The 11,965-nt window shown below is 44.9% G+C and overlaps 1 protein-coding gene across 2 annotated transcripts; it reads right to left on the minus strand.

The window, feature by feature from the left end:
* Positions 1-823: 823 nt before the first annotated feature.
* On the minus strand, positions 824-11,246 carry AGA (aspartylglucosaminidase). Of its 2 annotated transcripts, none has more exons than XM_029934115.1 (9): positions 11,049-11,246; positions 9,114-9,267; positions 8,042-8,154; positions 6,844-6,956; positions 5,362-5,476; positions 4,343-4,396; positions 3,380-3,479; positions 2,573-2,706; positions 824-1,087 (listed from the first exon to the last, which is right to left on the minus strand). In XM_029934115.1, exons 1-9 carry the CDS (start codon positions 11,173-11,175, stop codon positions 987-989), a joined length of 1,011 nt encoding a protein of 336 aa, XP_029789975.1. In that variant the 5' UTR covers positions 11,176-11,246; the 3' UTR covers positions 824-986. The 2 variants fall into 2 exon arrangements, with proteins under 2 accessions (XP_029789975.1, XP_029789966.1); XM_029934106.1 differs by having other exon boundaries at positions 3,380-3,487; positions 4,321-4,396; positions 11,049-11,245.
* Between the last annotated feature and the right edge of the window lie 719 nt (positions 11,247-11,965).

An 11,965-nucleotide genomic window follows, 5' to 3' on the forward strand; every position in this document is an offset into this window, starting at 1 on the left:
AGATGAGTAACACCAGAGTATCAATCAAGTGCCTGAAAACATTTTTGGAAACAAATTCTCATACTAGGTGTCAGTATGAAATTTCACACACTGAGAGCTCCATCAGAGAGGGGGGAAAAGAAACCAAAGAAAATTAACACAATTGCTCACCAGAAGATTGCCCATATTTTCAAATACATGCAAGACAAAAAACACCTTTATTCTGCTGCTAGGCATTCTTTCCTCTTCAAGTCAGTAGGGAACATTATGTAAAACTGATAATCAGTGATAAGAGACCCATCACTATAAGGTAATGAAAATGATATCAAGACTAATCATGCTGGGGTTTTTAAAATTATTTTTTAATGTTTATTATTTAGTTTGGAGAGAGAGAGTCAGAGTGCGAGCGGGGGAGGATTAGAGAGAAAAGGAGACACAGATTCAGAATCAGGCTCTGGGCTCTGAGCTGTCAGCACAGAGCCCGATGCAGGTCTGGAACTCACAAACTGTGAGATCATTATGTGACCTGAAGTCAGATGCTTAACCAACTGAGCGACCCAGCCCCCGCACCCCCCAGGACTAATCATGCTGTGAGTCACTGTTACGTTGTTATTTGGGTCTAAAAACTTGGATACTGTAATTGTTATAAGTATCCAAATACACATTATTCCTTTTGACCTTATATGTCACTATGGAAATTAATCCCCAAGTCGCAATGTCTTGAAACGTTGAGAAGAAATCCAAAGATGACTTAAAATTCAAACATACAGAAAATACACACATACATATTCATGTTCAGGGGATATACAAGGCTTAGATAAAAAGAGATCACAGAAAACATTTCTGATGTAGACAGCGCAAGTGCTAATTCAGCACGCATTTATTTTTGTGCTTCTTTTACACCAAGAAGGTAGGATACATGAGGCACCTGATAGGAGGACGGTGAGTAACCTTTCCAGCCTCTGCTTCTTTCTTCTTTAAATATAGATGCTGACAGACAAGACGGATTAGATGCAGTCTACTGTTTCTTCACTTGGCTGAGTTTTTAGAGCGTTATAAACCATGAAACTAAACTGAGTAAATGTTGGAAGTTTACCGCAAGCAGTGCCTGGGCCGAGGAAAGAGAGAGCTGTGTGGGTGAATCGAGAACGCACGTCCTTGTAGCCAATCCACCCTGTGGCTCCCTCGCCTCGCCACGGGCTGTCGCGACCCCGACGTGAGCAGAGCCACCCAGAAGCGCACTTAGCACACTGGCCAGCCGGCGGTCCGCGGGAGGAAGGGAAGGCCGTGAGACAGCCGTGTCTTTGAACCTCAGAATACAGGCTGGTCTTTGGCTCTGTGCACGCACGCTGTCATTGCTACTATTACTTCAGTCTGTTTTCATAGCCTTTTCTTGGCAGAAATACTTTGCAGGCCAGCGCTATGAATTCTGTTTCCCTAGCTACTGGGACATGACCGTCACCCATCCCTAATCCCCCCCTCCCGTGGTCCCTGTTCTTTACTACTTTTCTGCTCCCACAGAAAGTGAACGGAGCTCTCTGTCACCACGCTCTGTGTCTAACCCAGTTCACCTCACTGACGCGGGTTCCTGCTGCTCTACCTGCCACATCCCTAGGACAGTAGGGGGTTTCCTCCCCCCTCCCCCCTGCAAATACCTTGCAGGGGACCCTCCCAATGCCCATAACGTGAGGAACGAATCCATTTTAAATTCATCTACAATTATATCCTTGTCATTTTTACATCTTGTTAAGTCCAACTCTGAGCCTTCTAAGGTTTATTTCTTAAGATGGAATCAATCCAACCAACATACTTTAAACATGAAGCCTTCTCCCCCTACCCCCCATAACGTCTATCGACTTTGGTATCTCAGTACTTAAAAAAGAATAAGGAATTCCTCAAACAAGTTTTTCAAATACAGAACTGTGGGAAGGAAAAGATCAAAGAACAATAATAAGCAGTCTAACCTAATAAGTTATATTGATCAATACGCTGCATCTCTTCCCCATCGGAAAATGCACTAATGAGAGGCAGCAGCAGTTGATCTTGAAACACTTTGAAACTGTGATAGGCTCTTCCAGAAAGTAAATGAAGCAAAGGACAGGCCTCAAAAGCTGTGCAAAAATAATTCTGCCAACTTCTTTGGTTTACTCATTAGTAATACATTTTGTACCTTGGAGCCCCAAGAAGGTCTAAATGACTGAGACATTAATATAATGAATAGAAAAGAAGCAGGGAAATAATTTGTCTCTATCGACCTGAATTAATAAAATCATTTGACTAGAGTTAGCCCATCTCTGCAGGCGCTGGGGCTAAAGCTAAACCTGACGCAGGACCAGAGTCAAAGATGGGAACTCAGAGCCAAAGACAGGGCCACAGGCACGGGCGGTCAGCCCGAGAGGGGGCTTAAGTATTCTCCAGCACTCTGGGGACCGGGACAGTTCGTCTGGACAGTTAACAGGTAATATTTACCCAGTGCCTAACCAATACAGTCCCTGTTTCTGTGGTGTTGGAGCAAAAATACACTACAGCATTTTTAAGTGTATGTTTTCAACATTTACAAGTTCGCCCCAATACGATTCCCGATAAAACCTACCATAACTTCCGGTCACGTTGGCGCATATCACAGCCCCGAAGAAGTTTGGAAAATACTTCTGAATCCTGGAAATCACTTTCTGGCAGGCTGTGGCTGGATCATCTCCCATTCTCATGTACTCTACAGCTTGGTAGCTGATTTAAACAGAGGCGAAACGTAAGCATCACAGAACGGGCTACGCCCACGAGTGTGAACCTCAAACCCAAAACCCTCAAAACTATCACGTGTGATAAAACACATGAAGAGAAGTCACTAACTCCTGTGAAAGCACCAACATGAAAGAAGTAAGCCTTGACCCAATGTCTACCTTTTCTACTAATCTGTCTCTTAATTTCAGATGAGGACTATCATCTTTGGCTCTGGGTGAATAACTGCTACTCAGTAACAATGGCCAGAGGTCATAAAAAAGAGAAGTTCTACTGAAATGGGAAAGGGGGCTACAGTCAATGGGGGAAACGCTGGGCATGTGCAAAACATCCAGTTGTAATGATCGTCTTTCAGTAGTTAATTGCACACCGTGACTGACTTGCCCACTTTTATCGCCAATTATCATCCTTCCTTTACTCAGTGGCCTTCCATAAATTACTTAAATGCATCCTAAGTGTTCTCATCTGTGAAGTAAAGCAAGAAATATTCTATTTCAGAGGACAATGATTACTTAAATTATCATCATTAAACATGATAGGTGGGCAGTGTGGATGCAGAATTTCTATGCGGCTCTGGCAACCACAGAATCAGACTGTGTGGCACAAACGTTACTTTCTGTCTCGACAGACCACATCTCCTCTAAGGGTCTCCAGGGGTCACCTTGGCAGGAAGCGCATCAGGATGTCCCCGTCCCCAGTGGCCGCGGCAGCTCCCGCGGTGTCGTCGGCATAGGCACCAGCTCCCGGGACTGGTGAATCTCCTACCCGGCTTTGGAGGGCACAGCAGCATCATTGGGGACAGGAGACCAAGCGTGAATGCAAACAGAATTTTATGAGAGGTTTCCACAATATTTCTACTTAACCACCCAGGATTGTTTTAAGTCAGTTCTGCATCAGAACGAGATTGTCAGTTTCTCAGCTAAGGTTCCCCCAACCCTAATTAATGGAAGCATTGGACACCAGCTGGTTATATATCAAGATGGCACAGATTTACGGGGACTGTTCAGTCACGACTGTCCTTGATCATCAGATTTCCCGATTATCTGCATAGGTTCAAACTGGCTTTCCTCATCTATAATCTGCCACTGCTTTCTATCCGATGTGCCAAAATTTTACCAAGGTTTTTCCTTCTAACAAACCTTCAGTGTTTATCTGCTCATTTAAAATCCAGCAGTCTTTAAACGGACCCAGGACCCTGTGAAGTCCGGCTCCAGTCCTCCTCCTGGTACCTGACATACAGGATATTTCTCTCCCAGCCCGGGGTGGGGAGGGAGGGAGGCCTGGACTTGAGCAAGCACTACTCCAAATGCCCCTCCCCTGCTGGGGCTCAGGCTCAGCCCCGAGCCAGCATCTCCCTGTGGGCCTCCCCAGCTGACTGCACCGCTGACTCAGACCACCACTCCCGCCACTGCCGACCCTGATGGCTGGGACACCCACTCCCGTGGCACTTAGCGTGTCCTGATTTATTGTCTTTCACATTGACTTATCTCAGCTATGAGCGGAGGCTTGTGCTTTATGTTTTGCATCTCCCAGTAGCACCTTGCACATATTGGTTCACACTCAATACACATTTGCGAGATCTGTTCTTTTAGAAACACTAACCCATGTATTTTGAATTTTATACCGTTTGTAGAAGTACCAGCAGCAGTACGCCCCGTCTCATGGATGACAACCATGCCTAGAGGTTAAAAAAAAAACATCACTGTAGGTATCAACTCTGAGGTTTCCCTCAAATACAAAGAAACAATTGAGCTGTTTGTAATATAAATATCCTCATTCATTAACTTCAGGTAGAAGAAAATAGGGAGCTTGGGAGCACTGAAACCTACACCAGTGGTGTCACGAGTGCTGTTTCAGAACCTAGTGTCCTAGCATCATTTGGTAGGCTTTCCGTATCTTTACTTCAAATTACTCAGTTACCTTTCAAGGTAATTTCCAACCCCCCCCCCTACAAAAAATCACTGATATAGAATAAGGGAAATTTTAAACATTATAGCTCAAATATAGCAAACAATATAAAAGTATTAACTAACTACACATGAAACAGGGGCACCTGACTGGGTCTGTTAGAAGAACAGGTGACTCTTGAGTCAAAGGTCCTAAATTCAAGCCCCATGTTGGGTCAAGAAATTACTTAAATGAAGGAATAAATAAAAACTAAAAAAAAAAAAGCCAAAAACCTAAATATCAAATAAAGATTTAAAAATCTACAAGTAAATAATCACTAGACTTTAGGGGTCTTGTAATTTACCAAAACGTATATAGATGCAATTAAAAGAATGTTTGTGTGTGTGTGCATATGTATGGTCTTACTTAGCAGTTAACCAGTTAAAATCACCTTCTGGCATGTAAAAAAAAGGGATAGAGAAGTTAGGAACTATGGGAAGGCAATTAAAAATGGCCGAACCTTGGGGCGCCTGGTGGCTCAGGTGGTTAGGCCTTGGACTCTTGATGTCAGCTCAGGTCCTGATCCCAGGGCCATGAGTAAGACCAGCTCCGAGCTGAGTGTGGGGCCTGCTTAAAATTCTTTGTCTCTATCCCTCGGCCCCCTCTCCCACTCACATGGTCTCTCTCTCTCTCTAAAGTAAAATTTTTAAAAATGGCTGAACTTTAACCATAAAAATTAGATAAAAGGCAAATTACCAATTGTATCATGACCATAATGATCTCCTGTTTCTTTATAGGTAGGACCACCTTGCTTTAAGATACTGGGTGGTTTGTAAGGTCCACAGTATTTTGAAGCATCTGGCACAACATTCTGCAAACAAGATTTAAGTTTTATTTTTTAGAAAGGTTCATTTCAGAAGTTGGCAAACAGTTCTGTACAATGACTAAACTTTAGCAAGAAACCAAGAGGATGTCTGGTAATGGAAAGCTATGAATTAAAAACCAAAGATTAGCTAAGTCTTATATGAACAGATGGATGTAATTTTATTTAATACTGAGTTTAGTTTCAGAATTACATAATGCAGAACAAAAGACATCTATGTCTAGAAATGGTCTCTCATCTTTCTCTTTATGTGACTAAAGTTCTCTGCACAATGGCAAATATAAATGAAGATTTCTGTATTAGATCTTAATCCTCAAAGGAATCAGGTACACAGCCCGACCTTTAAATTTCAGAATTTGTTGCCTGACCTTTAAATTTCAGAATTTGTTCCCTGGCCAATGAAGAATTCAGAGATTTAAAAGAAAATCTATTTTAAAAACCTTCTTTATTTCTGGGGCGCCTGGCAGCTCAGGCAGTTAAGCATCTGACTCTTGATTTCGGCTCAGGTCATGATCTCATGGTCATGAGATCAAGCCCCACATCAGGCTCCATGCTGACAGTGCGGAGCCTGCTTGGGATTCTCTCTCTCTCTCTCTCTCTCTCTCAAATATTAATAAATAAACTTTAAATTTAAAAAAAAAGCCCTTCTTGATTTCAAAGCTAGGTTCAGGTGAACATATTCTAAGTTGTACTTGTGGATCCCTCTATGGATCATAAAGACACAAGAAAATAATTCAAATTTGTAAATTTAGGTTGTATATGTGGACTAGTATTTAATCAAGAAACCTCCTACTCCTGTCTCACTCATTAGCTCGCTCGGTGCCTCCCCTCTGCTGCATTCAGATGCTAAGCACAGAAACTCCTTTGTTATTCAGAGGTAATTAGGATTTGGGGGAAGAAACAGGAGACCATGGCAGTCCACAGAGGGTTCTGGATGGCGAAGGGAACCTGATTTATGCTAAAAGCCCCAGTGATGTAAGGACAAATTACCCAGAATTAGCATGCTAGACACCAAATCGTATCGATACAAAGAAGGGCAAGATAGTGGGTGTACTGCACATAGCCAAAAGGTAAGATATAGTCTAGACGAATGACTTCCAAACCCGGATTTTTGTTTTTTTAGACTTGGAACCTCTTGTCACAAGGAAATACAAGCAGAGCCAGGAGTTTGCCACCAGGGACGTGCATGAGAAGCAGCTATGGAACGTTCATGAACATCCATGCCAGAGAGTCCCCTTCAGACCTTGTTTCTCAAGTGGGGGCAGGGGGACAACGGCACCTCAGGCAGCAGAGAGCAGACGGGCTGAGACTGAGTCTTCGCTAGTGATTTACCTGTAAGAATCACGTCTACATACCCTCCAGTAATTTGGCTGGCAATTCCGAGCAAGCCAATCCGAATGAAGGGCTTGGGAAGTCTTGGTAGATAAATCCTCACTGATAAACCCCATACTTTCAGCAAACTTGGTGGCTGGAGATGAGGAAGAGAAGGAAAATGTAAATTACTTAAGCACTGTTTTCTAAACAAAACAGAAGTACAGGAAGTATTCTCGGTTAGTGGTCTCTTAGGTGGGGGTGCCACCCTGGGGTACACAAAGACACTCAGGAATATTCAGACGGGAACAGGGTTAAGGCAGGTTCAACTGCCACACATCCTTTCTACATCTGATCTTGAGACCCTTGGGGTGTGTACAGTTCTCCTTTCCAGCTCTTCAGGATCCCCCTCCTGTACATCACAGAAGGAAAAGCACCCCGCTCAGTGGCAAAGAATCTTACCCTTCTAACCAGGGCGCCATGCCGTGTTGAGGCCCCACACAAAGGGCCAACTGGATTCCGTGCATGAGTAGCAGATCATTTTGTTTGTCATGCAGTTTTTAATTCTGGCTTTGGCAAAATTGAAGGATGCCTACTAGAGTTATTAGCTAATACAACATTAAAAAATATTTTGGGGGCGCCTGGGTGGCTCTGTCGGTTAAGTGTCTGACTTGGGCTCAGGTCATGATCTCACATTTCGTGGGTTCGATCCCCACATCAGGCTGTGTGCTGACAGCAAAGAGCCTGGAGCCTGCTTCAAATTCTGTGTCTCTGTCTCTCTGCCCCTCCCCCACTTGGTCTCTGTATCTCATCAAAATAAATAAAAATAAATTAAAAAAATTTTTTTTAAATAAAGTATTTTTGATTACAGATCACTGTATGCTTTTTGGCATATAACTTGGAAGACGTTCAAGCAAGGGACACAACCACAGCCAAAATATGCCGGTGCCCAGCTTCTGATGTGAAGAATGCACTGTGCAACTCGTTCAGGAGAAGAAATGATGTTGACTCCATAGTTCCGTCCAGCAATGATCTCTCCATAGATCATAACTAATTTTTTACAATCCTATTTTATAGATGAAGAAAGTGTGAATTTAGAAGTAACTTACCTGAGGGTAAATAGATATTAAGTAAAACAGCTGGAATTTGACCTTCAGTTGGCTTTTACCTACTATTCTGTATTTTTACAATGAAGAATATAGACACAGGCCTGGATAAAGCTCCAGTGTAGGTAAAATATACCTGACTCTCCCACTAAAAGCGTGTGTGCTGTATGTTCCAGAACTTTCCGTGCCACACCGATAGCGTTTTTAATTCGTCGGAGATCTCCCACAGCTCCTACGTTCATTGTAGTGCTGCGGGAAAGAAGCCCAGGAAGATTTATTAAGGTGCTTTCTCAGGTTTGCAGACAAGAACAATATTGATTTACTCCAAGCAATAGCTTTGTAGGATAAACTCCACGGTCAACCTAAACATGATACCACATCCATGAAGTTCATACAAATTCCCACGATCAGGTAAACTAAGGAACAAATAGCAAAGCAATCTACCCCACAGGCCAACAGCACCACAGTTCCAAAGTCCTCCTGGCGATAGATAGATAGATAGATAGAAAGATAGATAGATAGATAGATACTGATATAGATATATATATATCTATATCTATATATATTTATTTGAGAGGACACAAGGGGGACAGAGGATACAAAGCGGGCTCTGCACTGACAGCCACAAGCCTGATGAGGCGACTGAACTCACAAACCAGGAGATCGTGACCTGAGTGGAAGTCAGACCCCTAAACCAACTGAGCCGCTCAGGTGCCCCCGCGTCTGACTTTTAAACGTGGCTTCTCAAAAGAGTTGTAAGTCTCCAGGTCATGCAAACCGCAGCGGTCATAGGTGATTGTTTACCACATCAGAGACGTTATTTTCGTAGTGTGGGATTCTCTGTTCTAAGGAGACTACCTTCTGCATCCATGTGATATTTCCATTATTCTGATGATTTTCTCTTAACTTGTGTTTGGAAAGGCCAGGTACCATAGGCTAGGAGTTCTGACCTCATGGAACTTACATATTTGTCCATCCTGCTCTGCTGGGAGCCATTTCCGAAGTAAGGCAGGTTTGCAAGGCCTCCCACCATCAGAACGTGACTGGCGTCTACACCCACTCAATCCCCACTCAATCGCTCACTCTCTTTCGCCGACACCGTCCATCCTTCAGGGAGCCCTGGACCTGCTGGAGCTGGACTCCGGCACTGCTCTCAGTAGAAGGCTGATCAGTGTACCTCGACGTGGGGTGAAGTGAAGATTCCTTACCCGTCCATGATCATGGCGTCCAGTGTGGTCTCTCCGAGCTCATCAGGACTCCCTCCGAAGCCCACGGTACCGTCACACTGTTCCCTCTCGCACGTGGCGCAGCCCTGCTCAACTGCGTCCAGGGGAGAGCCTCCAGATGCTAGCGTCCTCCACGCTGTTGATCAAATCCCAGGAGTGCTGGTTTATATACTGATTTTTGTTCAATGCCAAATGCAACAAACCAGAAATGTTATGAGCGCTCACCTAAAAAAAAGTTTCATGTTTGCCTTTAAACAGAATTTTAATTTACTAAGTGCTAAAAAGGAGTGATATAGACAAAATCATACAATGCAACTATTTACTGTGAAGAATTTAAACACTATTGATGTAAAGTGAGGGATTTTTTTTTTACCCATGAATATTTCTAAGCTGTATAAGAAATGTCTTCTCTCCTTCAATTTTATAATTGAAGCCACTAAAAGGCAGTTAAATTGAAAGTTCATTAAAGCATAGGCTTATAAATTTCTTCTGTATCATTAGATGATTAAAAATAAACACAACCCGGACTTTTACTGAGGTAACATCAATCACAGCAAGTCTCAATCCCCACTGCAGAACAGCAAATAACGATAACGTGGGCTTCACATGGCTTAATCCATTTAATCTGCACAGTCGCTTTTCAGGTAAGTACTGTACCATTAGTATCCTCATATTAAGTAGGAGGAAACAGACCCAGACTGGTTAAGGAACTTATTCAAGGTCACACACCGGGAACAGGATTCAAAAGCCATTTTGGCACTGCTCTTTTCTGTGGAACCCCATACATTAAGAAAGATGGGGGAGAGATCTTCCGTGATCAGTGTCTTTACTAATAAAAACAATTATTTGAAGGGAAGGAGCTACATTGGTCATTTTAAGTATTACCACTGGGCCTACAGGATTGAAAGGGCATTTCAGGAAGTGTCCCCCCCCTCCCCCCACCAACTGCACTGTTCTCTGTCTCATCGTGGCCTCACACTGGGAATTTCGTTCTCACGGCGTCTTTCCATGTCTTCTCAATCAGATGCACTGCCTGCCACCCAAACCTGGCTCCACCAAGTTCTGGAGCCAGTTCTGCCCCAGTGAGTTGTACCAGCAGCCTCAGATGGGGGAAAAAGGAGTCTGAAGTTACTCTTGGGGTAGTAGGTCTTGGAATGAATGAGGCAAACAAACACAATCCAATGAATAAATGACAAGATCATGGTATGTATAGGATTGAATGAAAGCACAGTCGATTGGCACCTCACTCAAACTGGGCATTAATAAGGGCAGTAAATCAAGGAAGGCTTCCCAAAAGAGGTGATGGCTTAGTGGTTTGAAAACTTAGCTGCAAATCAAAATCACTTAGAAAGCTTTAAAGCAAACAAAACAGATGGTCTTGTTTCCAGGAGTTAAATCAAAAGCCCAGGCACGGGAAGTCCCACAGACAATTTTAATGGCCAACCAAGACTGACCCTCTGTACTGAAGGTGGCAAAGCAGAATGTCAGCCTGACATTCATGTCAGCCAACAAAAAGTGAATGTAAAAAGGGTCTGTATGGGAAATTAACAGCCCTCTGCAAAGCTGCAGTTGAGCTCAGGGTACTGGGGAGATCTGAGGGGCTAGAAAGGAGAGGTGGAGCGTTAGACAAGACACAGCCCCCCCACCCCTCCCCGGGTCAGCAGAATGGACGTCAGGCAAGACCGAGTAGGCGCCCCGTGGAGTCCCAAAAGGAAGGCCCTAACTACTGAGGGTCATCCAGCAGCGGGATGAGAATGTGAAGTGAGGGGCTAAAAAGCAGCAGCGGCAGGAAGGGCTCTGGAAGGGCCCAGTGCCAGAGAAGCAGCGGTGCAGGAAGTGCAGGAAGGTGGGGGGGGACGGTGGGGGGGGACGCTCCCGTCCCGCACAGGGGTCAGCCTCCGCCCCCGGCCGCCGCACCTGCTTCAGTTGCATTCCTAAAAGGCCAAGTGTTGAGGACCAGGGGCAGAGGGCTGGAGCTGCGCACTAGGCCTGGGCCGACGACCAGCGGCACGAGCAGCAAAAGGAGGCCCCACTTCCGCGCCATGGCAGCGCGCCCCGCGGAAACAGGCCCGGGAGGCCGCGGAGCTTGCGCGGCCGCGCAGGCGGAACCCGTGACGCCCCGCCTCCCGCCGCCGCGTCTGCAGCTCTCTCGGGGGCGCGCGCAGGGCTCCCTCTAGTCTCGCGAGACCTGGCCGCCGCGGGGCCGCCGAGCACGCGGTAGTCACGGAGGCCCTGGAAGCCGCGGGACCAGCCGCCGGGGTTCTGGCATGGGGGCGCTGTGGCTCAGGGCTAGGGGGCTCTTCGGTTCTTACGGAGATTTATTTTTTTCTTCAAGAGTTAACCGAATTATTGCTTTCCCCGTTGGTAAAGGCCGACTGAGCCCTGTATTGAAAAATCAGTAGGAAATTATGCAGCCCCGGTTGCATGGCCCTCGGAACATTTTCCTTTGCTTTAACCTTATTCTTTAAAATTAAAAGCTGAGGTCGACAAATTTCCAAATTTAAAATGTACTCCTGGATCCCTGGCCTCCAAGATCTGCGGAGGTTATGGAGTAGGGGTGAAGCACGCTTGCTGAGAATCGCAGCTCTTTGCAGGATGTGCGCTCATGATGAATCCCAAGGGACTGTGCGGGGCTCACTGAAGTGCACTCTCCCCAGGCTCCAGGGCAGGAAGGGCTCCCTTTCCAGTGCCTTCCACCTTGTGCCTGACACCTTTAAGTGCTAATTACATGTTTGATTAAAGGCAGGAGGGGGACTTCACATTGTTAAAAGAAAAACTGAAAATACTAAAGATTTTGAAAACTATTTTTAAGTAGACATACTATAAAACATATT

Source organism: Suricata suricatta, chromosome 1 (assembly GCF_006229205.1).
Source record: "Suricata suricatta isolate VVHF042 chromosome 1, meerkat_22Aug2017_6uvM2_HiC, whole genome shotgun sequence".
Classification (NCBI taxonomy): Eukaryota; Metazoa; Chordata; class Mammalia; order Carnivora; family Herpestidae; genus Suricata; species Suricata suricatta.

Bases quoted from the DNA above. Each gene is read 5' to 3' on its own strand.
- AGA (XM_029934106.1), bottom strand. From the start codon at position 11,175: ATGGCGCGGAAGTGGGGCCTCCTTTTGCTGCTCGTGCCGCTGGTCGTC. The intron at 2,707-3,379 runs GTGACCCCTGGA...TGTTTAAATCAG, and splicing joins CTGATGCGCTTCCTGCCAAG to CTACCAAGCTGTAGAGTACA. The intron at 1,088-2,572 runs GTAGGTTTTATC...TCCTCGGCCCAG, and splicing joins CAACGTGACCGGAAGTTATG to GCACTGCTTGCGGTAAACTT.